This window comes from Typha latifolia, chromosome 1 (assembly GCF_019914945.1).
Source record: "Typha latifolia isolate L0001 chromosome 1, TyphaL0001v2, whole genome shotgun sequence".
Lineage (NCBI taxonomy): Eukaryota > Viridiplantae > Streptophyta > Magnoliopsida > Poales > Typhaceae > Typha > Typha latifolia.
In genome coordinates this window covers 5237413-5263664 of record NC_133086.1, presented here as the reverse complement: position 1 = coordinate 5263664, position 26252 = coordinate 5237413, and the positions used below count along the sequence as shown (strand labels likewise).

Here is a 26252-nt window from a genome sequence, read left to right as displayed (position 1 = left end):
TTAAGAGAAATTAAAAAAAAAAAAAAGCTAACTTAAATACGAGAAAATCCGACTAAATAAATCCTTAATCAAAGTAATATAATATATAGAATAATAAAATGTATTGCCTCCCTTTCGTGCAGGTTTTCCATGACTAAAGCATTCCCGAGGTACGATGTCCCCCAGCACAGCACTTCCAATCTCTGTGATGAGCATGACATGATCACATAAAGAGAGTTATTTTGATGTTTTATCTCGTTGATGCTAAGGAAAGCAAAGAACGATTTTATTTTGTAGCTTGTGAAGAAAGTAAAAAAGATATATTGGATAAGAAAAGATTTGCATCGATCACAATAGTGGATTGTTTGCAGAATTTTTTTTTTTTAATGTTTTAATAACAGTATGAATAGACTCTTAAAAAAGTATCATCTTTTTATAATAATATACGTATAATTTATACAAAAGATTTGCACAAATATACACAAAAGCTCATTTTTATTATTTTAAAAACTCAAAAGATTTTTTTTTTTTTTTGCATAAATACTCCCTAATGATAGTATTAGGATTTTTAATAGATTTTTAAAAAGAAACCACTTTTTCAAAAATAACTATCAAGAAAATTGATAAGATTTTTTAAAAATAATTTAGAAAAAGTTGTTTTTAAACAATCAAATCATAAAATCATAATAGTAAGCTGTATTTCAAGTCATGTACGTCGTCGAACAATTACTAAACACCGTTGAGATCTATTTTAAGCCATCGCGTTGCCGAGCTGCTCTTCCAAGCCGACCGCACTACAAAGTTATTAACTGAGTCGAATTATTAAGCCAAACCACTAAATTATTAAATAAATTTTTGTATAATAATTATTTGAGATTAGAGTATATCTATCAACTCTAATAAAATTTGTTGGTAAGTAGTTGTAAGTGGTAACCACTCTTTTCGAATAGTATGTTAGGATAAAGATCGGTAATATCGAATAGTGTCTTTTTATAAAGATTTGGTTGGCTCTCTGTGCGGCCATATCTAGTTTTCGGATTCTTTGTTAATGATTAAAAATATTGATAAATCCCGGATAAAAATGTACTTAAATAAAAGTCAAATGCCCACTTCCTTAGTTTGACTCAAAGTACCTAGAGTAAACGAGCCCCAGTAATTAGCCGTGGGCCTACTCATGGCTTCTTTCACTCGTCTCCTCCTCTCTCAAGCGTCCTCCTTGCGAGGATCATGTCTTCTTTGCGGACATTGGGCGAGCATTTGGTGGGCAGAGTGAATCGATCCACGTCTGTGCTTTGAGTTTTGTCCTTCGAATTGGAGTGGTCAGTTAAGATAATCAGGCGCTCCAATCTGGCGGAGCAGATGAGGAGTACCAAATCCAATTCAATCACGATTGAGCCACTGTTTCTTTCTTTACCTTCTCCTCGAATTCCTCCTCATGGTTCGTATCTCCCCTATTATTATGTTACTATTAGGGATCAGCCTCTTGTTTATTACAGGAATATGATTTGATGCAAGCTTTGCCGGATCAGCTGAGTATAGTTTGTTAGATTAACTAATTGCAATCTTGGATTTGGAATATTCAAGTACAATTTTGAAGTTTGTTTACATCAAATTCATTTCTACCTCAATCGTAAGAACTATCAGATGGGGGTGGTTTTGTAAATGACATGTCTTCCAGTATTTAGAGACTGCCTGATGGTTATTTTGCTGTGTTGGAGAAAATAGATTCGATAGGAAGAAAGTGAGAAGTGAGAAGGTAAGGTAGATCAAGGAGAGTAAGAATATATACAGACATATAAACAAACTTAAAATAGTTTTTCAGATATCCTGATGGACTCACACTTGTCTATGATGATTGATGAATCTAGGCGTTCAATATACAATTTGATACAAAGCAACACTCCAAGATCCACAACCAAAATTATTTGAAAGGACTAGAATTTGGTCTCCAGAATATTATTGTCATGTTTGATTAAAAATGCAAACATTTTGCTTGCTCCAAAGTTCAAACTCCGGACTTGGCTTGAGAGAGTCAGGCAGGGGGTATGTAGTACACTGATCAGAGGTGCATCCAGTGGCATTTGAATGGGAAGGAGAGAAAAAGAAAAATTCAATTCCAATATATTAATGGACTTAGGAGACTGAAGCAATATTTGTGGATTCTTGTTTGTTGTGTTGTTGGTTGATATACCTGTTCTATTTATTTTACTGTAAAAACTCCTTAGTTAGTAAATTCAATAGAACAGAAGTATCTATAATTTCTTTATCATTGACTGATCTTTTGGATCATTAATCAAGCCAAAGTGCCATAATTGATGTTGTTAAGTTGCATATTGTGAAAAAAATGTACATAAAGAAGCAGAAGTACATATGAAGAACAAGAGAAGACATACTGTGTGAGAATAGGAGCCTAGTGTTTTCGAGATTGTTAGGGAGCACTATCATGTGCCACATGATTGATAAATCATACCTTGCAATAATAATGTCTGGGATTTGGTAAGAGTTCAATTCATGAGACAGGCAAGAGACTGTAGAAGCAGACAAAAAGCTTTCTTCATTAGATGATAGATATTAGTACAGCCACTCATGGGTAATGGTCTTGATGCACATGAAACCCAAAGATTTTATATCTGAAATGTGGATCTTGTTGCTGGTGGTGTTTGAAGGCCACCCCAATGTAGCATTGTCCATGTTTGATTGAAATCATTTACCTAGTAGCTTACTTCTGCTTTGAGTAACTCCTCAGTCCCATTGTCAACCATCTTCACACATGCGTTGGCAATATCCAATCTTTCCACTATAGTAAGTTGAATTTACCTTCATTTATTTGAAATGATTGTTCTTGAGTTGGGATTGGCTATGGCTGAAACTGGGATCCATGTGAAAACTGAAACATCACAAGTTGCTCATATGATTGTTCTTATAACTTGTAAGTTTACGTTGCTTGTTCTTACCTTACCTTAATTATTGTGTCATCGTTATAGTTCTTTTTCTTTTTTCCTTTTTTTTAATTTTGTTACTCAAATCAAATTATGTTACTTGACTTGCTTTAAAATCCTAAGCTTATAGGGCCCGTTGGACAACTGGATAAGGAAAATTGGGATAGGGATAAAATGAGATAAGATTGATAAAGATAGTTTTTATACCAATTTCTCTTTGGGTGTTTAGATAGTAAAATTTGAATAAGTGTTGAATAAAAATATGAGATAAAAATGGTGTTTGACTGTGATAGTTGGGATAAAAGATAGAAATGATCAAATTGACTTTGTTGCCTTATTTCTAGTTTAATGTGAATAGATTTTTCTTTTGGAGAAACATGAAAAATAGGTTTAAAATCACATTACAATGTGGGTACCTGAAATAATATATTACAAAAGACAAATGGTTATTTTTCCTTTGGAATAAAAGAGTGAGATAACCCCTTTTTTTTATCTCAACCAAAACCTGAGATAAATTAACCCAAAAAACCCTGTTTATCCCTTTTTTTTATCCCAACACTTGAGCACCCATTTGGCACTGATTTTGGGACAGAGAGGAGTTTAAGGAAAGAATTTAAATTTATATGCTCAAACATGGGATATATTGGTGATACCCAATTTTTACTCTCAACTTTGCCATGAATACAAGTACTGTTTGTTATTTTATCTAGATCTCACTATTTTTCTTGGACAAGAAAACTCAGCCCAATTATATCTTGAATGATGATTTCAATCTTCAAGAATTCATAGTATTTTAGACTATCAAACTCTAAATAAGATTCAAGATCACTAACATAACACCGTGTTCTCTAATTGTTTTTAGCGTGTTGGCTTGCCAAATAATACACATTAAATTTCATACTTTTTCAAGGAAGAAAACACTAGGTAATCTCTAATAAACATTTATTATTTGTGGTATTCCAAAACTGTCATGAAGTATCACGAATCAAAGCCTTTGTTTATTTAAGCAATCATTTTTCTTGTGGAAATTTTACACGATACATTTACATTTCAAAAATTGAAAGTTTCTTGTCAGTAAAACATCATGTTGTTGTGAAGTAAACTCTGTATATCCTGTTGCAAATTCTGCAAACTCATACATATTCTGTACAAAAATAAGGGACCACATGTTAGCATCCTGCATGGCTTTAGAAGCTGCAAATGGCTGGCTGCTTATTGAGTCCTACAGGGGTCAAAGAGCATACTTGGTGATGAGGAATCAACAGCGAGCTAAGAAGCGCCATCTCCACATCCTCGGAGACCCTTCGTCTGAGCAGAGACACCACATATTCCATGAAGACTGCATCACAAGGCAAGGTTATGGGCCCATTTCCCGGTAACCCAAACTCTTCCTCAGACAATTTAAGAAGCTCATTAAATATTTTGCTATTGAGATAGATCAAGGGAACCATGAATCGCCTTCCTTCTGCAGTGTACACAATGAAATGACCCTTGTCTGCCACCAAAGAACTGCACGGATCAGTCTCAAGACATGCATCAGTTGGCGCTGCTGCAATCCTACTCCTCCCCAAGATGGCCATCCGCTGCCATTTCTTTGCCATTTCAAGAAACCTCTTAGACTGCAATATGATTTTTTTTGGCTGAAATTATACACTTCTTAGAGGAAGTGATATAGATTGCCAAGGCTCTGGAATTTTTGAGGACTTTCAAATATCTCACATTACTTATATGCTAGGAAGAGGGTCCATGACAAGAAGTGGCTATCTCTATGATCAGTTGGCAAGGAGCAATGCCATGTGATTAGTAGGTGTGAGGTTGCTATTGAACACGACATGGTTGGATTGGTTGGATAAATGTTTCATGAAGGGTCCAGCACATATTAGTGGCTAGATATGCAAATAAAATGATGGGTCCAGCCTACTAGTCTGCCTGACTTTAACTTTGTAGCTGCCCTTCTCCTTTTCCTTTTTCTTCCTTTCCCAGTGGCTTCAATTATTGAGAACCAATCTCATCTTCTAAGAATAGAGTTAAAATTTTACTAGGGTCTGCATAGTACCAGAAGCAGAAAAGGGCCCTTAATTGGGTGTACCCACAATATCAGTTTTTGGGAAAGGGAAAAAGGAAAAAAGATCAAGGGGGGCCCTGCGTCCTAAAATCTTTAATCATGACTCTATAAGACTTTCTTCATTCCTATATTAATTTAACCAAAATAATTTGTATCACTCTTGAAATATATAAATAGCTAGTTAAATATTTGTATAATTTGTCAATTGTTTGCCAATAATTTGCATGCTGCGAATTACTAAGCAAACTACTCAGCTGACTAGAATTCATTGGAGAAGTGTGACCATGCTTGTCAGCTTGTATCACATATCATGCTTCTGCTTCATTTCTTACTAATTTAATTTCCAGCACGTTATGTGGATACTCTGTTACGTAGTTTCTTGTGTAAATTTTTAATTTTCAGCAAACAGAAGCATAAATTTCCTAGGAAAATGGTCTTATATAATGATTATGATCTATACTAGGATTATAGATCAGATGTAACATAAGAGATTAAGCATTTTATGGTCAGATGTCACCTCATAAGAAACTTTGACAAAAAAAGGTGATATTCTTGTCAATTCCCCAGAAGGTATAAGACAGTTGTATGATAGTCAAAATTCAATCATTGTTTTGGGCCTGATTAATATGTGCAAAGAAGTTTATTCAAAGGGCTTAAGAAAGAAAGATAGACATAAAAGGGATATCTCAATCAGCCTAACTCACTTAATGCTGAGCAGACTTGCACATGCTGATGATTAAGGCCCTTCAATGGACTAGCAGTTTGGACTTCTACAATTATTGTACTTTTATCTGTAATGACAGGATTTTAAGATGAACATTTTATGTCAATTTTTCTTGTCATGTTCTGAGAGCTTGAGAGATTGTTACATATTGTTTTTCATTGTGTTATAGTAAAGTATATTGTTCTTTGTCAGCTTAAGGTTTTAGAGCAATTGGTCATTTTATATGACATTAGAGAATGAGTTTCTGAGTTCACAGCATGGCATAATGTGTGCACATACTCTTATGAAAGGCAAAATATTAAATAATGAAACCTCTGTACAATGTAAGAGAGAAAATTTTATTCCTGCTTCTTAGAAGCTACAGACATCTACTTGGTTATTAAATCCTGCAGGAGGCAAAGAGCATGCATGACTTCGAGGGATCAATATTGAGCTAAGGAGCGCTAGTTCCATCTCCTTCGAAAGCCGTCTCCGAAGCAAAGACATAACATACTCCAAGAGGACTGCATCACAAGGCAAAGTTATAGGCCCATCTCCTGGTAAGCCGAACTCCTCTTTGGACATATTAAAGAGCTCTTCAAAGATTCTACTCCCAAGATATGCCAAGGGAACCATGAATCGCTTGCCTTCCATTGTGTACACCACAAAGTGTCCCTTTTCTGCAACTGAAGTTGTACTGCACTCATCAGAATCGTAACACGTGTCAGGTTTCGCTGCTGTGATTTGCCTTCTTCTTGAGACAGCCATCTTCTGCCACTTCCTTGCCATCTCAATAAGTCTCTTGGAATGAAGCATGGTGAGTACTTGTTTGTGAAAGAATACAGGAAGTTAGAACTTTGTGGTTTAATGTGGTGTTGTAGAGAAAACTGTCATCTTTTTATAGGCCAGGAAGGATGAACTATGGCATAGAAGTAGCTTTCTCTGTCAGCAGTCAGCAAGGGGCAATGCCACGTGATTAGAAGATATACATAGATATAGTGGGGTGCGTAATGTTTGGATTGATTGGCAATTGTTTCTTGAAGGATGAAGGATATACTAGTGGTTTGAAATGCATCTCATAATAATACAGCTTGGGAGTACACAGCATGTTGGGTCCATCCTATTAATGTGCCTAATGCCAACATTGTATTTTTCCCTGTTTCTGTTCTTGCTGTCTTCTTGTTTTTCCAGACTTCTGTTACTATTTGTTGGGCGAAAGCTTACTCACCAAATTCACAGCTGAATTTGGTCTTCATATGATATCTGGATTCAATATGAAAGTTCGAAGCTCATAAATTTACTGTGGATGTAGGTGAACGTGACTTTCAACTGAGAATCTGAGATGTATAATGTATCTATCACCTAATTGCTTTAGTACTTATTGAGGACAAAGTTGCTGTTACTCCTTGAAGACAAGGAGTAGATGCTAAATAGTACTCAGAGCAAACACAAGGGCCCCTCTCATTTGGGTATTGGATAACTCTTAATTGCTTCCTTGCAAATTGAAGACAATGTCATGTTTCCATAATGGATTTGTTTCCAGCATATCTCATGTACCATCTTTGGTCCATAGATTTGGAGTATTTTAAGAGCCAAGAGAAGTTATTAAAAATGATGATATATTCTGTATTCATGTAGAAGTTTCCTTGAACTCTGTGGCTCGACAGGCAAGTCTTGTTAGTGTATGCCAAACTGATAGCTTTGTATTTTTCTTCCTTTGCAAAATAAGACTTAAAAAGACATTTACTCAAAACACACACATATATAGTACATCGAGAACATTGAGAAGTTTTCTGTTTGGAGCTCTCCTTTTCTTTTCCATTATTTTAATTTGAACACTTCATCTTTCAAGTATCCAAATGGACTATTTTTAAACCTAATCATAGTCACATATGAAATATAGTGCTTGTGGAGTTATCTCGACACATACCTATCAGATGGAAAATTAAGAAAACTAAAAATGTGGGTAAAATAAAAGGTTTCCAATTTCCAATATATATATATATATATATATATGTGTGTGTGTGTGTGTGTGTGTGTGTGTGAAAATTGATTTATAGATATGTGGGAGCTTATAGAAAACTGGGTGCATATATATATATATATATATATATATTTGCTATAGTTTGATACATATTTTAATTTTATTATAATAGAGTGTACGTATACACTAGATTTTATTATTATAAATAAATAATCAGATGCAATAAAATTACTAAAGCCATATCTGAGAAAGAAATAGGACCAAGCCAATCAAATCCTGATATGTAAGCTGCAGGAAGTTCCTACACTCTTAGCAGCAGAGGATCCGCCCCTACACTCTCCCAAGTCTTCGTTTCCGGTAAACCTCATCGCGAGAAGGAAGAAGGGAGAAGGGAGAAGGAGAGAGATGGGCGGCGGCGGGAGCGGAAGCACGACGTACAAGGGATACACGATTCACCACCCCAAGCGATGGCACACCGTCACCGGCAAGGGCCTCTGCGCCATGATGTGGTAACTTTCCCGCCCCCTTCCCCCTTTAGCCATTACCCAAATCCCCTCTTCCTCTCCCTTCCTTCCCTTCTCTTCTCCAATTCTATCTAGTTGAATTTAAGCCCTATGGATGGCCAATCTGTTCATCTCCGTCCAAATGATGGCAAAGTGGACTTTGGGGATCTGATGATAATTTTAGTGGCGTATTGATGAAGGAATGATCTAATTAATGTTTGAATTTATCTTAACACCTTACTGTGTTCAAATCATTGTTAGGGATTGTGGCGATTAGAAGGAACTAGCTCATATTTTAAATTGGGAGAAGGATAAATTTTTAGAAAGGATAAATCTATCTCAATAGCTCAGATACAAAGGACATTCTGTTTGTTGGTTTTGGAAAAAATAGTAATTGTTCCAGAACTGCTCCATGATCCATATCTGACTTCATGATTCACGTCTGTTCCATTAAAAGACAACCAATTGCTTTTCAAATCATGTGGATCCAAATGATACAAAACCAGCTATAGATAAAAATTCACCTCCTGCATAGCTTAGTATCAATTTTATATAAGCAAAATTCAAATTTAAACGCACATAATCAGAAACTTTGCATATTGAACAATATCTGGTCCATGTAATCAGCTGATATTACTTAATATTCATATCCATCTAAGTCGGATTTGGGGTAGATTATCGATCACATAAATCCCTGTTCTATTGAACATATTTCAAACAAACTTCGCTAAAGTTGTTTCAATAACTTACGAGGTATTTTCTTTTGATATTGGTTTATATTGTTTAAATATGATCATATCTTTTATAGGCTTTGGTAGAATGCTGAATTTTCAAAAGGGAGAGGATTTAGGTTCATCTGGATGTCTGATTATTAAGGATACCCTAAATCAATACTAAAAAATATGCGGCAACACATTCTGTGTTTGGTCGATTAACCTTCATGTGTTCAATGCCACAATTGTTAGCTACGACATTATCTCTATAGAAGAGCTGGACACAGAATCTCCTCAAACTGCAGTAGAGTAACTTGAATAAAGAAAATATGTGCTATTTTCTCTGAGCTCTGAACACTCAGCTTTTCCCAAATATATTGTGCAACTTTTTAAAGTTTTTGTAAACTCTAGTGTAAATATTCTAAACAAGATAACATCTAGAAATATTTCTTTGAGCAGGAACACACCTGCTATCAAGGTTGTAGTCAATAAATAATATTATCTATAGTCGAACAGCTTGATTGATGTCCTTTATGTTGGAACCATGTTTGTAGTCTCGCTCGAGACAAAACAGTATCAAGAGAAACTTGTTGAAAAATAAGGCAGAACATCATTGGTAAAGGATGAAACTTGCAAGATTATTTATTTTTACATTATTTTCCTACCATTATTACTTTAATCTGATTTGGCCTCTTTTTTCCTAGAAGTTAAAACTGACGTCTTTCCTTCCTCATCCTCTGTACTTTCCTTTTTCTTTTCAATGTTTATACTTTGAATTTGTAGACACTGCCCTTCCCTAGTGTAGAAGTATAGCTCTCCTAGTTCTGAACTTAACCAAGGGATGTATGGTTTTTAACTTTTGAATTCTTTCTACATTTTGGATGGCTTTAGGAACAATTATCCCCTCATAGTGGTTGTATTCTAGAGATGTATCCCTTTGTAGTGTTTCGTCAAAGTTTTTTTCCAAAGTTATTTTGATTCTTCTTTGACAGCATCCCCAGAGAGTAGCAATAATTCTTTCTTCACTAAGATCCCTCAGATTAGACTAAATATATAATCTAAAAAATCTTGCTCTGAAGGGTCCATGTTTCAGCATAGCTGAGGACAGGCTATTCGCAATCATAATAATGGGTACATTTTGCCTTTTGGTAAAAATCCTAACATATTTTGAATCAAGTCTACATTCTTGTCCATCTAGTACTTTTAAATGGTATTAGCAAAAGCAGTTCCCTCTTCTGTCGCACCCTGAATCCCCGAGTCTTCACTTGGTTCATGAAATTCATCAAAGACCCATAAATCATAATAGTCATTCACTCCTGTAAAATCATTCCTTCTCGAACTAACAAAGCATATATTCAAAACCTTTTGCAAGAGTTGGAAAATTAAGGTTTTTTGTGTACTTGGTTCCCTATATAAGAAAAGTTGTTTTGTTTTTAAGGGTCTTTTGAAGCACAATTGACATGCTGCCCAGTCTAAAAGTAGATACTTTTACTATAGTTCTCCAATAGTGTATTCCTTTGGGTTTCCTTTTTCTTCTAAGTAAGCCTATGTTAAATACGTGCCAATAGCACTTAGGAGTATACCGACTGGCACATGCTGTGCCAATGGTGTCACGACATGGCCATCATTGGTTACTACCATATCTCGTGCCACCATTGGTTAGGTATGGTAGTAACATGTTTGTAGTCTCGCTCAAGACAAAACAATATCAAGAGAAACTTGTTGAAAACTAAGGCAGAACATCATTGGTAAAGGATGAAACTTGCAAGATTATTTATTTTTACAATATTTTCCTACCATTATTGCTTTAATCTGATTTGGCCTCTTTTTTCCTAGAAGTTAGAACTGACTTTGGGTTAATCACCTTTGTATGGTAGTAACCAACGATGGCCATGTCGTGTCACCATTAGCACGGCATGTGCCAATCGGTACGCTCCTACGTGCCATTGGCACATATTTAACATATTATTAATAAAAAAAATATAATATTTAAAGATGTTTTTGAGTCTTCAGTACGTTAATCTTTAGTTTTGACTTAAATATATGTATTGAAACCTACGTGCCATTGGCACATATTTAACATATTATTAATAAAAAAATTAGAATATTTAAAGATGTTTTTGAGTCTTTAGTACGTTAATCTTTAGTTTTGACTTAAATATATGTATTGAAACCTACATTACAATCTTTTATCTTTAGACTATTTTGTAAATGACATATTTTATTAAAGATATACAATAATTAAATATAAATATTATTCAACACAATATAATTAGATATATTCATTAAAACTTATATTAATGATTGAACACTTCATATTATGATTGAATACTTCATAATATAATTGAACATATAATATGATTGAACGCATAATATTAATTGATAATATATAATAATTAAAACTAATATCTAGTTGAATATAGAATAAATGTGAGGATCAAAGACTTTATTTGCCGGCACAAGAATAATATAAAAATATTATTTTAAATTACTATTAATAATGTTCAATCATATTGATGATGGTAATTTAATTTACCGGCACAAGAATAATACTAAAATTGTTTGATGATGATCGATAAAAATAAGGAAAAATTGAAAAAATTGGCTCCACATCGGCATGGATCGGCAAGCGATCGGCATGCATCCGTGCCGGTCGGCACAACTATCCTTGGTAGTAAATAGTAATTATTTTCTGTAGATATCAAAGTTATCTTGACCTCATTCTGCAATGATCTCTGAAAAGTAAACTGAAAATTGGTTTAGGGAACCTAGAAGAGAAGTAATAAATGAAAGAAGTCCTAAGTCACTGTTTTGAGCCCCATGGGATCTTGAACAAATAGGGGATCGTTGTGACCTTCTATTCTTAAGCACAAGAAAGTAGGATGTAATTTGGTTTGCCTTTTAAGGTTATGAGATTTAGTATTTTAGAGGTTATCTTGGACTTAAACCGATATAATATTTAGAAAGTTCTTCCTGACAAATTGTAGATATATGATGTCTCAAAGCAAGTTTTCTAATTGTAGCATTTAGATTGTATGATAAATCTTTGTTCTGGCATTAGCCTTGTTTGTCCACATATCCAGTATCTTCTATGGATTTATGCTGATTTCTTCATGGCCCATGCATTATTGTGGATGCCACTAGCATACATAAACTTTGTAGCTGTGAATATCTAAAACTCCATGTTACTTATCTTTCCAGGTTTTGGGTACTATACAGGGCTAAGCAAGATGGTCCTGTAGTCTTGGTAAATTTCTTATTCCAGTTCATTCCACTCAACTACACTTATAACCTTCTGTCTACGGACTTTCATAAGCGCGCGCACACAATGTTCTAGTGATCTCAAATAACTGTCCATTGGTCGCTATCTTTATAGGGTTGGCGCCATCCCTGGGAGGGGCACGGGGACCACTCGCATGGACATGAGCACGACAACGAGCATGAGGTACTGTAATGTAATCGATTTTAGTAGAGATTCCAATGCTTCTTTAATGCTCAAATCTGTTGCTTGATTGAGTCTGTGGCTTTTAGAGATTCTCATTAGGCTATCAACAAGCACCTAATTGTCTTAAAAAAAAGGACTTTGTAACATGAAATTGGGCCTAAAGTTGATGGATGACATATTATCCTAGAATAAACTTGTTCCCAGATATTGTGCTTCACATGTTCAGTTTCTATGCACTTTGCATATTTTCATGTAATTTTAACATTGGGATTCAATAGCTGGGAACTGTTTTATTGAATGGGGTTGTAGGCTTGCTTTAAAGTTCTTGATAAGGAGATAAGATTGTATAGTTACCAAGTAGTTGACTGCATTTGCGGATACCTCGGGAGGCATGTCTTGATTATTGTAGTCATTAATGGTTATTGCACTATTCTCTTTGTTTCATCTGTGATTGTTATACAAATTTTATTTCTTTTTGATTAATTTTAGAATTTCACTATTCTCTTTGTTTCGTCAGTGATTGTTTTACAAATTTTATTTCTTTTCAATTAATTTTGGAAGTGGTGTTTGTTGATATGAAATGAGTTGCTTCCGATCCGACCACGTGAGTCGAGTAAGTTAAATCGAATCTAGTTAGTATAATTTGCTTATTCTATTTGATTTTGAATTAAAGTGAATAATTCGTATGTAGATCTGATTCGTTAGGACTTTACTCTTGTAAATAAGAGTAGTCATGGATTGATTATTATCGTTGAATGAATTTTGAGTTTATCTTTTATCGTAGCTGTTTGATCGTTCTTATTATTGTAAGAGTAGATCGTAACCCATGATCCCTTTAAAATATTCATACTTTAGTCACCATCTTTCTCCGTGAATCACCTGCTTTACGGTTGTCCACCACTAATCTTAGCTAACTGTTACCTTTCGACGACCTCCACAACGTTGGATATTTACAAATCTATACAGTTCTAACTTTTCTTCACTATTTTGATTATATCTTTTCACTTCGATCTTAGATTCACGTGAAATCAAAATTATTAGAATCACGTGAAACCAAAGCCATTAGAACCTTAATTCACCAAGCTACCACCCATAAAAATATCATAAATTTCTTACCTTCAGATTTGGACTTCATAACATTCCTTTTGTCATTGTTATTGTGCTATTCCTTACATATGAATTTGTCTATCTAATCATTAGAGGTACAGTGAAAAATAACTATCTAATATATTAATTACTTGTATAGGATTGGTTAGCAGTACTGGCAAGGTATTTTGCTGAAGATTTGCAATGAAATTAATTTATCATATTGGATTCTACAGTATTAGCCAAAGGCCCACATTATATGCTATCTTGTTAATAGCATATAATGCTATTCTGATTTAGGTGTTGTTTTTGGCTTAAATTTTTAACCTATCATTTTGATCCTTGTATTTCTCTAGCTAACGAATACTTATCGTTAGGAGATTGTACCATCGGTATGAAATTCTCTTACGTTGTAACTTACCAGGGATAGGGAACATGGGAGGTTCCTGAGAACAGGTACAGGTGTGGCCTTGGTTTTTAGTTTGGAAATATAGCGCATACAGTTAGCTTTACTATTACTATTAGCCATTAGGAAGATCATCTTTTTTAGAAAATTCAAGTGAACGCTGGATTAGAAGAAAGGTAGAAAGGAAAGCTTAACAATTGTTTTGCAATATTGTTACTAACCTTCTATTATGCAGGCATCTCAGCAGACATCCTAGGTGCGCAGTGCTGACGAGGCTTTACCACTGATGCTCGCTTGTGTCACCACAATGTTAGGAAAATAAAGTTTAGTTTGGACACGAAGCTGCTTATCTTGTTTTGTTGTCTAATATCTCTGACCAAGTGGATACAAATTTGTGCCGCATGGAGCTTATTGTTGAACTTGGTTTTTGTTTTTTTTTTCCAGTCTCAGTAAATATCTGCGTAATTTTTTCTTTGCTTAAAAATTTGTATTAGCATCATTGGAAAAGTATGTGGCAGCCATTTTGTATGGATTCCAGCCAGTGTTTGGATTTGTCGTTTTAATATTGTATTTTAAGAATACTTATTCTAAACTATTTAGATCCTGATGCCATTTCTTGGTTGCACTTAAATTGTTCTTGCTGCTTGAGATATGATGAAGCATTACAGATGGACTTCAACATAAATGCCCATGCCCATGCCCATGCCCATGCATCGATCCTCTGAAATCCTTTTAGGTCTACATTTGGCATTGCATTTTATGGGAATGAACCCAAGTGGAGACATCTGCAATTTCCAAATCTTCGAATATGGTCTGTGACTGCACTTGATTGCTGCTGTCTTGTCGTCCATTAATTTTCCCTTCCTCTGAAGTAAACTTCCAGACAGAAGCAGCGAGAAGGCAAGAGAGGACAAAAGCCATGCTGCTGCTCTTTTCCCATAGCTTTTATAGATTAGATAAATAGAAGTTAATCCACCGCTCGTCACTTCTCTAAAAAACGAGCTTAATCGATACTATATACCTACTTTTATGAGTGGGTAAAAAGTAACTATTGAGCTACACTGGTGGTTTATCCATACTGCTCATTAGATCACAAGCCTTGGTAACTTGTAAGGAATTAAATTTACATAATTTTCTTACAAACATCGTATATATTTTAATTTTCATTATCATTCATATCATATTATATAGCCGACTCTAGTATTTGGTTAACATTCGAACTAAATTTTAAGGTCAAATAGGAAGTATTTTAGCTTTTTTATTTTCAAAAATAACTCTCTAATTCGTTTAACTACTATTAGGTTCGGTTAACTCAAAAGAGTGTTTTTTGAAAAGTAAAATACAAGATCATCGAATGCTAAATATCTATATAATGAGATTTTAGTGGTAATAAAATAGTTAACATAGGATGATTTGACTAAATTTACTAGACTGAGATCCTAAACCTTCAAAACATAGAAATTAAGCATGCATATGTTTGTGCCGTTTCCAGGAAGGAACCCAAAGGAGTTTTCCTTTTCTCTTGGAAAGTAACATGTACAACCGTGTCCAAAGAAAACACTAGTACTTGAATCAGCTGAGCAATTCTTTTACTTGGAAATTTTCAAAGATGCATACTTGTAGATATATTATTCGACGCCATAGTCCATCATAGTCCATAGTTCATAGTCCATAGTCCATAGTCCATAGTCCATAGTCCATATCCATACCACCACCATTCTCTTCAGAAAGTTGCGGGGGAAGAAGACGTACGACCTTCAAAAGTTCCTAAAACCCAATCCACTCAAATACTACTAGAGAAGTTGTACACGTAAAGCAAACTAAACGTGCGTTTACTTTGATGTCATATATATTAGACTCCGAAGTCTCGGAAGAGTTCACAGGATACTCTTATTATTATTAAGGCCCCCTTCACTTCTAAAATATAAATAAAGCTTATTTTATAATAATCCTCCTTATTCGGATATAGTAATTAAATAATAACATATTTTATTTTTAATTTAGTAATTTATCATTCTCTTTTATATTATTTTATACAATTTTTTTTAAAAATAAATATTTTATAATTATTATTTTGCTCTTAGATTAGATAATAATTAATTACAAATTATTTCGGCCACCATTGAGATTCATTTTCTTCCTACATTATCTCTTCTCTCAAATATCGATCATCCTGGCTACGTTTCAAATTTATCTCTCAAAATATTCCAATTGTATTCGGTAAATATTTCTAGAAGATTCTTTTTCTTATTCTTAAGCAACCCCTAGAGAGTGCTTAGTTGATCATAATTTTTCTTTCTTTTTCTTCTTGGTCATTTCAATCAAGAGATCATCCGATTCTTTTTCTTCTTTTTTCTTTCTTTTTCTATTGATTCTTTTCCCTATCTATTCATTAAAAGGTTTTCAAAGTCTAAAGCTAACTTTGTTCCTCCTTGATTGCTACTTCATCTAATCTACTCCAACATTAACTTAGATAATTCCAACTTCTTAAGTTGCTGGTTGGGATAGAAGGGAATTAGTCAAAAAGTAGGTTGCTTTGGTTGAAGGTGTCCACGCAGGTCTACATGTAACTCGTAGGTTTATACCATGCATGCATTTGAACTCATATTTCTACTTTGGACTATGTCATCGCTACATCAGGAGCCACCAAGTGAATATAAAGCCATACTAAATGTGTTATAATTATGTGCACAGAAAAATAGATTAAAAAAATTATATAAAGGAAAATATATATTACCCTCTTTATAGTAGTGACAAATTTTTTACAAAGTTGTAAGTGAGCAATGAACTTAGGTCTTATTTGGTTCGAGGCTAAACTCCGAATTTAATTAGTTAGTAAATTTAATTAAATATAAAAAAATAAAAAATATATATATTTGGTTACTAAATTAGTTTAAAAAAAATTTCTAAACTTAAAGCAAACAAAGCCTTACGGACCCGCACCGCAACCTTAGAGAGAGGCAAAAAAAAATAAAAAAAGCTATTCATTACAAGCTAATAAAGTCATTTGTGAGCTTATAAGTCCTATGCTTCTTATTACACACAAAAAAAAAGTATTTTTATAAGCAAAATATTCAATTTTTTAGAATTTTTAAACTTTAATAATTACTTTCAATTTAATAATATTATTTTTATACTTCAAAGGGTATTTCGATCTATCTCCTTTACATATCTTTATTTTATTTTCAAAATTTTCATATAACGTCAAAGATAGGAACTACACTCTTCGCCTAATTTACAACTAAATATAATACACTTTTGTGTCCTAATTTACAGCTAACCTCAGTTCAACAACAACTAAACTCAAAAGCAAACAAAGTTTGGACGCCACATTTCAATATTTCATAGCATCTTTTAATTGCTTCCGTATGTAATGTTGAGTGGGATTTCGAACAAGAATCCGACATCTCCATTTCTTTGACCCAATTAAGAACCCTTTTTTTTTTTTTTTGTTATAAAAAAAAAGATTGTAATTAAATTCCCCAACGTATAAATGTATGCAATTAATTTTACGCCAGGAATAAGAAGCAAAGTACAGTCAAATTACTGTACCCAATTCCTAGGTCCCACGGCCACATGCGCTCCTCCCTCTCCCATCATCCCATCACGTGGCGCGCGCGTGAGCATATATATTATGTGATGTAACGGGAAATAAATGGTGATGTTACGACTCACCCTTTTCACCCCCACGTAATAAAGAAAAAATAAATGAAATTATAAGTTTCATTAATTAATTAATTAATTAGATACGTTGGCAATTAATGAGGCGCATTCAAAAGGCGAATCCATTTCGGGAACATTGGACGGACCAAAGTTGATCCGGATCCGGCGTTACAAAATCCCCTCCTCACCCCCCCCCCCCCCACCCCTCATCACAGTTGTCACGTACCAAAAGTGCACCGCAGGATCGGGGACCGCCGATTGGGACCACGGTACGCGTGGCGGCGCCCCGCAATGATTGCGCCATCCCTCGCTGTTGGTCCCTTTCACGGGGTTTCCTCCGCACGTCCGCCAGCTCCTCCGCTTCTTTTTTTTTTCTTTTTATTTTTCGTAGCTCGAGGCTTAAATCGAATGAAGTTAAACCACAAAATAATTTCTTTATAATATTATTTAGAGTTGAAATTAAATTCCTGACTTTTTTTAGTCACGAAAAAAATACCTATCAACTCTACTCTTTCGCCCCCTTCATCTTTGCCGTCTGATTTGAAATTGACGATCTGCGATGCCCAGGACCAGAATTAGGAATAGTGATCAATGTACTAAACATCTATGCAGTGTGAAAGCTTGTAACGTGTGATCGTAAACTAATATAATAATTATATTTAATGTAATGCAAAAAAAAATTTTGAAAATATAATTTGATAAAATGATATTTAGATGACAAAAAAAGATATAAAGAAATAAGTATTTATAAACTTATGCACGGAGCGGTATTTATAAACTTTGTAGACTATTTGTATAAAAGAGTTGACTTAATTGTCCGTCTAAAATTAATTATTAAGAGATAACATAAGTTATGATATAGCTTATACTCTACTTGCTTTTGAATTATTAAAAGAGAAAAAAGTCAATTATTTTAGAGATCAATTGATTATCTAATGAAGTAAACTAAACATCCAAACTACTGCTTGATTGTACTAACTGCCAAAAGAAACCCCTAAACAGAGGACAAAATCCTAATTAAGCTACAAATATCCAAAAATTAACAAACAAAAGGAAAGAAAAAGGGAAAATCTCTCTATCTGTACTGCTATATTGAAGTCAGATATCACAAAACCAAGACAACAATCAATAAATATTAGCTAACTCCAACCTCAGACCCCAGTAGAAGTAAACAGTGAACAAGAGATCCATATGACCCATGCATGAGTAAACGTGGCATCTAAATCATTCCCCTTTAATGCTCTGATCCCTTCACTTGTCCCACTTGAGGAAAGACATACAGCTGGTTGTATATATATTTGATAGGCTCTGGGCCTACGGATGGATGGATGGATGAGAGATAGCATAGCAGAGGAGAGGGAGAGGGGAGAGGAAGAGGGAGTTATAATGGAATATAAATGGCAGTGGATAGGACTTTTGAGGGAGTGGAATGGGTGATGGTACAAAACTACAAATAGTGGGAGCAGTAGGGGTGGGTTTGCAAATTTCCCGGGAGAAAGAGGGGTGGGGAGGGGGGGGGGGGAGAGAGGGAAAATGGACGGTCCACACGTGCGGATGGACAAAGGAAGCATGATGATTGCGTGTGCTAAATCCGAGACAGGGGGCCGGAGAGACGTTTGACGGTTGGAATTTTCCCAAGGCCAAGGTTGAAGAATGTCTTTCGTTTCGTCGCCTTTATTTCTTTTCCTCATTTTTAATTGTTAATTACTTTGGTGCAGATTATCACCAACTTTATTTTTCTTAATGGATGATATCTATATATATATATATATATATATATATATCTAGCAGGTGCAAGAAGTAATGCAAAGAATTAGAAAAGCCCACCAGAGTCACTTACGTGGGTGAAGGGAGAACCTCGTCCTCCTCCTCTCTACCATCTCTCTCTTTCTCTCTCCTCTAGTCCCCCACCTTTGTCTTTACTCCTCTCCCCAAAAGCCAAATATATCCAACCTTTCCAGTCCTTGACCCACTCTCTCCTTTTAGCCACGGGAACCCAAGTTTCTGCGCAAAAGCCAAAAGATCAAGAGAAGGAGAAGAAAAGAAGAGGATCAAAGTTATAACATAAACCCAAAAGAACCGGGAATGGAGGAGACCAAGGTACTGGAATCAAGGTTCAAAAGGGTGTGCGTCTTCTGTGGGAGCAGCTCAGGGAAGCGTAATAGCTACCAAGATGCTGCCATTGAGCTCGGAGAAGAGCTGGTACGTGATCTCCCATGGCTAATTAGGAGAAATTAGCATAGGGGTCTCTTCTATTCTCATTCTTTCTGCCTAAAAATCTCGTAGGTGGCAAGGAAGGTCGATTTGGTGTACGGTGGGGGGAGTATTGGGCTCATGGGTCTCGTTTCCGAGGCAGTTCACAAAGGGGGTGGCCACGTTATTGGGTTAGTATAAACTATAAACTAATCCTATGCGTTAATTATTTAATCTCCTTCGTTTCTAATCTAAATTTTTGGTCTTTATTGCAGTATCATACCAACTACTCTAATGCGTAAAGAGGTTGGAATTAATCTCGCCTCTTCTTGTTAGTTGTGTGTGTGTGTGTACCATGCCCAAAACCTTATGTAACTATTTGGGGGTGATATAGATCACAGGGGAGACATTTGGAGAGGTCAGAGCAGTGAGTAGTATGCATCAACGCAAGGCTGAGATGGCTCGCCACTCCGATGCTTTCATTGCCTTACCTGGTTTTGTTTCCATCTTTTACCTTAATATTCTTGCATTAGTCTGGTAGACTTCATCTTTTGTATCCATGCATTAGTTTGCTTGTGTTCAATATTAGGTGGGTATGGAACTCTAGAGGAGTTATTGGAGGTGATCACTTGGGCTCAGCTTGGCATCCACACTAAGCCAGTAAGCCAATTCCAAACTTCTTTTTTTTTTTTTGGTACCTCAGATCTCTTTGGTCACTAATCACAAACCCAAGTGTTGTAATCTTTAACGACGAACTATGGCAGGTGGGATTGCTTAATGTGGATGGCTACTATAACTTCCTCCTTGCCTTCATCGATAAGGCTGTGGACGATGGCTTCATCCAACCATACCAACGCCACATCATAGTATCTGCAACCAATGCCAAAGACCTAGTCCAAAAGCTCGAAGTAATTAATTAATCTAAGATTAACCCATTAAAATTAACCTTGACTTGGTCTCAACTATGGCTTCACATTACGACACTTGTATTAGCTAGTAAAAGCTCATTTGATTTTTTTTATCTAGTCCTTGTTCTCAAGTCTTCAACTGTTTGTCATGTGACACAGGAGTACGTACCCGTGGAAGACGCCGTGGTAGCAAAGCTAAGGTGGGAAATGGAGCAGGTGGGATATAATTCATCTCTCCATGTTGAGATAGCTAGGTAGCAGTAAAAAAAAAAATATTATTATTATTATTATTATTATCATATATTATATATGTATGAAAGTATGGGGAGCAAAGAAGGCTGGAATATTTTGGTGCGTTTTGCTCCAGATGACCCTTTTTTTGTACTTATTTGCAAGTGTCAATCCTTTTGTCTCTAGGGCTTTTTAGCTTGGTAATTGTATGTAATACAGTACTAGTTTACTAATACTGATGCAATATATGTAGCAATCTTTATGTACAAGCTCTCTGGCAGTTATGTTTGAGTGCAAAGTACTAAAAGTTAACTCTTCTAGACTTACTAGTCCTTGGAGGTGGCAGAGTGAAATGAATGGATTGTGGGTTTAAGTTGTTGTCCCTGGTACTTGAAGCAACTGTGGTGAATATATATAACGAACCTTGCAGGGATAAAAACTTCTCTGGTTGCTTGTTGGATATATATAACTCAAGCTGGATTTAACTGTAGTATATGAATACAACTTATTTGCAGCTATAGTGCACAAAACGTCTCTTTGCATAATAATTCTTTTTTGATAGAATGATTGATTGCTATAGATGCATATCTGTGGATGGGAGTTTGGGTTTATCACTTCTTTTCCCGAAAAGAGTGTCAGATTTTAATTAATAAATCGTGCTGCTTTGATTTTCTTTGGACAGTCGGAGTATAGACCTAAGAAAGAGAGATTCCTCTCAATTAATCTATTTCACACTTAAAAAACAAAGAGCTTTTAGTTCTCTTACTTGGCGGCCAAATGTGGGAGAAAAAAGAAGTGCAAGCTGCAATCAATGAGACTGCCATTGAAGTCTTTGATTTGCATCTTTAAATATTGCCTAGGTGCAAAGCATAAGTATGAGGCTAAGTAAGTAGCACACTCCTTAGTAGGTGTGGTTCTTCTTCTAGGCTTTCTCCCAAAAATTAGGAAGCATTTACCTCTTTCCAGTTTAAGAAACACTTTGCATCTTCCTTGTTACTTTCATCATTGTCTCCTGCTACCTACTCTGGACTTCATAGTTAAACTTGCTCTTTTACTTCCTATGATACTATTGTCTCTTCTAGGTGGTACTATCTCAATTACTCTCCATGCCTTTGTTTTTCTCCCTTAGTTAGTTTCTTGCTATCTTGCAGCCCATGAATTAACTATTGTCCTTTCTGATAAAAACATCCTACCCTATAGTTGAATCATCAACAACAGTGCCCTAGTTTTTAAGTTGGCTATGAGCGTATGAAGTCTTCATTTAGTCTTTTAGTCCAAAGAACTGCATGTAGTTGTGAGGACCAATCTAGAGTCTTGAGTTTGGTTAGGCCTACTAATAATATTCCTTAGCTAGGTGGGTGACTGGGTTAATCAAAAATCTAATGCCAATTTCTTATCACTTTAAACTTTCTTTAGCTACATAAATTTTACCAACCTTTATGTTCTCCCTGCCTAACACCAACCATGACCACTACTAGACCAGACTCAAAGATGGTGTTTCTTCTTTTCCTTTTTTATACTTCAGTTAGCAATTCAATGATCGATCCTGCATTATATTGAGTTTTACAAGAACATCTCAAGTCAAGCGTTGTTAAATATAAGAAGATGCGCATAGTTTTTTTTTTTTTTATTTAATTTTTTTGGTGAGGTTATATTATTTATGTGCTAATACGTGCTTCAATTGTTTCACATCTAGATGGATAGATGTTAAATTATATATGTTATACATTCTATTATACATGCTATAAGGAATTATATCTTAAATGGGCCTATTTTCAAGCCAATCTAAATAATCCGATAAAACACAGTAAGTAGACTAAATAATCGAGAGAAGCAAGACAACAGAAGAAATATACAGCTCTGAAGTTTGATGAAATAAAATATTTGATTTTAATTCCAACTTCACATTGTACATGTAAATTTGTATGCAAAGATGAAAAGATTGGTGGTTATCAGCAATCCTGTAAAAGGCGGATGCTGATCACTGTGCATTAGAATTGGAGAAACAAAGGTGTGAGCTGATATCTATGAGCTAAGGATATTTAGAAGAGAAACTCTACTTTGGATCAGCCTCCTAAATAAGCATTCAACTCCACTCTCTAGACCTTCAATGCTGTCTTCCAATGTTTTCAATTGCTTTTGCACCCTCAACAGGCTCATATCATTCATATACTTCATCTTATATGAGGCAAAGATGAAGGCATCATGCTCTTGCTCCTCCTCCTCCTCACATGCAACCTTCTTTTGCAATGTCTTTGAGACGAGACCACTTGCTACTCTTTGGTTTCGCCGATCTTCTTGTCGACATCAATGACAAAATAGATTGAAGTAGAGAGATGGTGATCTCTCTTGCTTCTATCAAAATCCTAATCACCATTAGAAGATCACAGTCCTCTTTGATTGCACAAGTATTTCCATACTTGTCACCTGTCTGCTTCTTGATATCCTTGTTTGCCTTCTTTACCGCGCGAATGAAAGCTTGAACTTTGCTTCCAAGAGTTGCATCTCCTCCTCTGCGAAGAGCTGAACTGAGATCTTGAACATGCACCTTCATCGTAGACAAGTTACCGCGCATTGCATCGCAGAGATCTAGCAATCTGACAGATCTCTCCGTTTCTTCCTCCACGCATTTCTTCTGCTGTGGGTGGAAGAGACCGTTTCTGTTGCTTGGCAAGCAAAATAGCTCGTCAATGCATTCATACAAATCTCCAATCTTTTTCAAGGAACGGCAAATCATCTGTGCTGTTAAGGAAGATGAAGCCAAGTGAGTCCTTAGCTCCTGCAGCTCCTCTTCAACCTTGTGCACAAGGGAATGAGGTCTCGATGGCAAGCTAATGGATCGAAGATGGCAAGACATCTTTGCGCTGTATACTGTGAGAACTCCTCTCCTAGAAGAATCAAAGAGAGATAGTTGTGATGGACTTCATTCTTCAACACTTCCTACTTCATATAAACAACAGAAATTATTAGCAGTTAGATCGATGGAGAGACACCAAGAATCTTTGCTTAACCAAACTTCCATGTGCTGTTGATGATGGTGAGCAATTGGCAGCATGGTCCTTGTAGCAACTCCAGCAAACAAGTTCTGTTCTTCTACTAGTTTTCTAGTGCAAGAAATGAATCAGATACCTGACATTTCTTCATAGAGCAAGGCTGTTGTGTTCCAAATACTAGCAGCAAGATCCACAGCACGAGTGTTATAAATAACCAAGTTAGTGTTGGATCCAAGGAAGAGACTAAATCGGTTCACGAGAAAAATAAAGGTTTGCTAGAGGAATCAAATAGTTATAATGGATTCACTGGCGCTGTCAACGTGGTTCTTGTAGCCATTACCACAAACAGGTCGCATGCGTTCCCTACTTCTTTAAATGTTCTACGTGAGTTGTCCAGGGTTGTTCTGTTCCAAAAATTAGCATCCAAATGTTGTGGCTACCGTTGGTATTTAGTATTCGTCTTATGTGGATCGGGTTTTGTTTGGTTGGCTAGGGTGCAAGAATGGATTTGACCCGAATGCAAACGGGTTCGAGTAAGGTTGATCTCGCTCCGCCTGAAACATGGCAGCCTGCCAGCCTTGAACAGCGCAGGTGTCGGGCATCAAATAACGAACACGAGCTGTTCGCGAAAATGGCTGCAAGAACCACGTTGAGCACCAAGACCTACAGTGACTAGGATTCTTGGTGTCCCTTTGGTCAAACTAGATCCTGGTTCCTTGGTGTATAGTTTTTGACAGTCCATTCGTGCCGTCTACTTCTTGCAACCAACATAGAATCAGCGACTATTTCGCCAGCATTTGTAAAGGATAAATGCTCACGAAAATGTTTGCGGAAATGGCTACCAAAGGGATCCAGATCGGCAGCACATGAGAGCTTGGCTAATCGAGATTCCCGGTGTCCCCTCGTACGAAAGATTCGATGGGCTCTGGTTTATATAGATAAGAAGAGCCAAGGATCAAGTCAACAAACCAAACTCTCTCTTCCTTCTTCAGTTCCTTGGCTCTTGCAGTTATACAGAGTAAAAATGGCATGCCATCTAAGATCCATCAGCTTGCCATCGAGATCTCTACCTGTTAAGCTCAACATTGAAGAAGAGCTCCGCAAGTTGAGGGCTTGCATGGCTTCGTCCACCTTCACGGCGCAAACGACGTGCGATGGATTAAGAGGGCTTGGAGATTTGTACGAATGCATGGAGGAGTTTCTTCGCGTACCAAGCAACCAAAACGGTCTCTCCAATACCAAGCAAAGGAACTGGATAGAATTGGAGCTGGAAGGATCTGTAAGACTATTGGATGTTTGTTCCTTCATGAGAGATAACTTGACTGCAATCAGAGAACAAGTTCAAGATGTTGTATCAACTCTTCGACGAGAAAATGATGCAGCCACTGAAAGCAAAGTGCGAGCATACACTCGCTTGGTAAAGAAGGCAAGCAAGGACATCAAGAAGCTGATGAGTAGTCCAAAGTACAGTGAAGCTATCTCCCACGTTAAAGACGACCAAGATCCATCAAATGCCATTAGGACATTGATGGAAGCAAGAGAGATCACCATCTCTCTGCTTCAATCTATTTTGTCATTCTTGTCCACAAGAATGGTGAGGCAAAAGACTAGCAGGTGGTCTCTTGTCTCAAAGAATCTGCGCAAGAGCAAAGCCGCATGCGAGGATGATGATGATGATGATGATGATGCCTTTGCCTTTTCTTCTTGTTTGAGAAAGGATTTGGATGATGCGAGCATAATGAGGATGCAAAAGCGATTGCAGACATTAGAAGGCAACATTGAAGGCCTAGAGAGTGGAATAGAAAGCTTATTCAGAAGACTCATCCAAACCAGAGTTTCATTGCTAAATATCCTTAGCTCATAAAGATCCCTAAGCCTTTTGTCTTGCAAATATTGTCGGCGTCCGCCTTTTATAGGATTCTGACTGATAATTACCAGCCATAGTTGTATAAAAATTTAAATGTATAATGTGATGATGGAATTAAAATAAAAAAAAAAAAGAATCTTATACAAGGATTTTCTTCATAGCTTGGTTTTCTTTGTAGTGATTTGTTCATTTTCTTTTGCTTGTATGTGACTTGGGACTGGCTTCCCTGTAGACAGTATTCCATGGCCAGTAGAAATTTTCCAGCTCCAAATCCTGTGATGAAATTACAAGATGGTTCTGGCTGATATTCTAGTAGATAATCACACTACTCTCTTATAACCTTGTCACACCATACTTTTATGGTTGATTTTGTATAGGTAGGAGAAAATTATCAATATGTAGAATTGATCAAGAACTAAAATTAAAAGATTGAACAGAATAAGCATATGTTAACCTCCTGTTTTACTTCTCTAACTGCTGCTGGGAAAATGCTTCCAGAATAATTTCTTGTTATTTATTAAGTAATTTCACAACAATTCCAGCTTTGTTTGTTGATTATCTGCTTTTGTTTTAC

The 26252-nt window shown here is 35.9% G+C and overlaps 3 protein-coding genes, 2 long non-coding RNA genes and 1 pseudogene across 7 annotated transcripts; 4 read left to right on the top strand and 2 right to left on the bottom strand.

The window, feature by feature from the left end:
* The first annotated feature begins 1122 nt into the window (after nt 1-1122).
* Nucleotides 1123-7439, top strand: LOC140798016 (uncharacterized). Of its 2 annotated transcripts, XR_012110765.1 has the most exons (5): nt 1123-1417; nt 4078-4293; nt 4390-6246; nt 6415-6503; nt 6999-7439. It is a non-coding gene; the product is annotated as an uncharacterized lncRNA (long non-coding RNA). The 2 variants fall into 2 exon arrangements; XR_012110764.1 differs by lacking the exon at nt 6999-7439 and having other exon boundaries at nt 6415-6822.
* Nucleotides 7440-7865: 426 nt separating this feature from the next.
* Nucleotides 7866-14435, top strand: LOC140798978 (NADH dehydrogenase [ubiquinone] 1 beta subcomplex subunit 2). Of its 2 annotated transcripts, XR_012110933.1 has the most exons (5): nt 7966-8179; nt 12088-12133; nt 12263-12331; nt 13795-13873; nt 14059-14435. XR_012110933.1 is itself a non-coding variant. In XM_073153073.1 (4 exons), exons 1-4 carry the CDS (start codon nt 8076-8078, stop codon nt 14077-14079), a joined length of 240 nt encoding a protein of 79 aa, XP_073009174.1. In that variant the 5' UTR covers nt 7866-8075; the 3' UTR covers nt 14080-14435. The 2 variants fall into 2 exon arrangements, 1 of the variants encoding a protein (XP_073009174.1); XM_073153073.1 differs by lacking the exon at nt 13795-13873 and having other exon boundaries at nt 7866-8179.
* Nucleotides 14436-17709: 3274 nt separating this feature from the next.
* Nucleotides 17710-18918, bottom strand: LOC140802021 (uncharacterized). Its single transcript, XR_012111568.1, has 3 exons — nt 18637-18918; nt 17983-18040; nt 17710-17884 (listed from the first exon to the last, which is right to left on the bottom strand). It is a non-coding gene; the product is annotated as an uncharacterized lncRNA (long non-coding RNA).
* Nucleotides 18919-19327: 409 nt separating this feature from the next.
* Nucleotides 19328-21087, top strand: LOC140793049 (cytokinin riboside 5'-monophosphate phosphoribohydrolase LOG3-like). The gene is made up of 7 exons (XM_073144386.1): nt 19328-19688; nt 19773-19870; nt 19955-19985; nt 20074-20173; nt 20269-20339; nt 20444-20587; nt 20747-21087. The coding sequence occupies exons 1-7, from the start codon at nt 19572-19574 to the stop codon at nt 20843-20845; spliced, it is 660 nt and encodes a 219-aa protein (XP_073000487.1). The 5' UTR covers nt 19328-19571; the 3' UTR covers nt 20846-21087.
* Nucleotides 21088-22796: 1709 nt separating this feature from the next.
* Nucleotides 22797-25364, bottom strand: LOC140785347 (uncharacterized; annotated as a pseudogene).
* Nucleotides 24466-25795, top strand: LOC140785338 (uncharacterized). Its single transcript, XM_073133207.1, has one exon. The coding sequence runs from the start codon at nt 24836-24838 to the stop codon at nt 25673-25675; it is 840 nt and encodes a 279-aa protein (XP_072989308.1). The 5' UTR covers nt 24466-24835; the 3' UTR covers nt 25676-25795.
* Nucleotides 25796-26252: the final 457 nt, after the last annotated feature.